This window comes from Fonticula alba (assembly GCF_000388065.1).
Source record: "Fonticula alba strain ATCC 38817 unplaced genomic scaffold supercont2.2, whole genome shotgun sequence".
Taxonomy (NCBI): Eukaryota; order Rotosphaerida; family Fonticulaceae; genus Fonticula; species Fonticula alba.
This window is the reverse complement of record NW_009242972.1, coordinates 1,347,103-1,348,364: the sequence shown is the minus strand read 5'-3', so window position 1 is coordinate 1,348,364 and position 1,262 is coordinate 1,347,103. Positions and strand designations below refer to the sequence as shown.

The following is a 1,262-nucleotide window of genomic DNA, read 5'->3' as shown; positions in this document are numbered from 1 at the left end:
CCCCCCCCCCCCCCCCCGGCCCCACAAGGGCGCTGACGGCGCGCGCGCGCGCGCGAGGACAGCGACACAAAAGAGCGGGCAGTGTGAGACAGGCCCCCTGGGCGTGGGGAGGTGCGTCGGCGATTGGTGTGCTCCGTTGGCACCTTGCTTGGGCGTCGGCAGCCGGAGGGCGAGTCTATTTGGCCGGCGCCTGGCGCGGATGGTTGGCCGGCGCCGAGGAGGGGGGGGTACGGTTGAGGAAGAGCACATGCTCCGGGTGGGCCAGCGGGTCGAGCTCCTCCGGCACGATGACCGTCGATCGGGATGACCCGCGCCCGGGCCCGGATCGGGCCTCCGGATGGCACAGCGGGCAAATGTACTCCGGTAGCGGAGCGCCCGGGGGGACCCGGCCGGCGGAGGACCCGGCAGCCTCCTCGCCATCGGGCTGCGAGTACCCGGTGGCCGAGCTCTCGGGGATGAAGTGGATGCCCACCGGCGAGCCGATGGACTCATTCAGGATCTGGGAGAACTGCGGGCGCATGGAGCGGGGACAGGGTGAGTGGTGGGCCGCGCGCAAGCGCAAGGACCAGCGAGAGGCCGGTGGGGGGGAGGAGGGGGGGGGGGGCACGTACGGCGGAGATGGTCCGGACAGGCGCGCCATTGACGCAGGTGATCATGTCGCCCGGGCGAAGGCCACTCCGGAAGGCCGGAGACTTCCGGTGGATCTGCACAGCGGCGCGGTAAGTCGAAGGGCAATCGGGGGCAAAGGGTGGCGGCGGTGGTGGCGGGAATTGGGCCACGAGCGACGGGGCACTTGGCGAACCTCCTGGACACGAAGATGTGGCAGGCGGGCCCCCCGGCGGGCGGTCTCATCGAAGAAGGACCAGCGCGGAGCCAGGCGCATGCCGACCCAGAGGCGTGCGTTGCACGCGGCCGGCCTGGGCCAGCTGGCGGATGAATGGCAGGGCCGTGTCGATGCGGATGGCAAACCTGCATGGCAGGGGGAGGGGGGGGGGGGGGGGCCCGGGGGAGGGGCGGGGGGAAGAGGGGGGGGGGGGGGGGCGGGGGGGAGGGCGGGGAGGGGGGCGGAGGGGGGGAGGGGGGGGGGGGGGGGGTGGAGGGGGGGGGGGGGGGGGGGGGGGGGGGAAAGGGGGGGGGGAGGGGGGGGGAGGGGGGGGGGATGGAGAAGAGGCAGAGAAAGGTAGGTCAGACTCGAATGCAGGCAGAGTCAGTCCGAGGAAAGACCAGAGGGGGGGGGGGGACAATGCGCGCACGAAATCCCC

At 73.5% G+C, this 1,262-nt stretch overlaps 1 protein-coding gene across 1 annotated transcript in view; it reads right to left on the bottom strand.

Annotated features, from left to right (window-relative positions):
• Nucleotides 1-82: 82 nt before the first annotated feature.
• The window catches only part of H696_01323 (hypothetical protein), a 7,545-nt gene continuing 6,365 nt past the window's right edge, over nt 83-1,262 (bottom strand). Inside the window, exons 6-8 of the mRNA XM_009495216.1 lie at nt 803-969; nt 612-704; nt 83-508 (exon numbers count right to left, since the gene is read on the bottom strand). Of these exons, the coding sequence (XP_009493491.1) occupies nt 849-969 (121 nt within the window). The 3' untranslated portion in view covers nt 83-508; nt 612-704; nt 803-848. The remainder of the gene's footprint in view (nt 509-611; nt 705-802; nt 970-1,262) is intronic.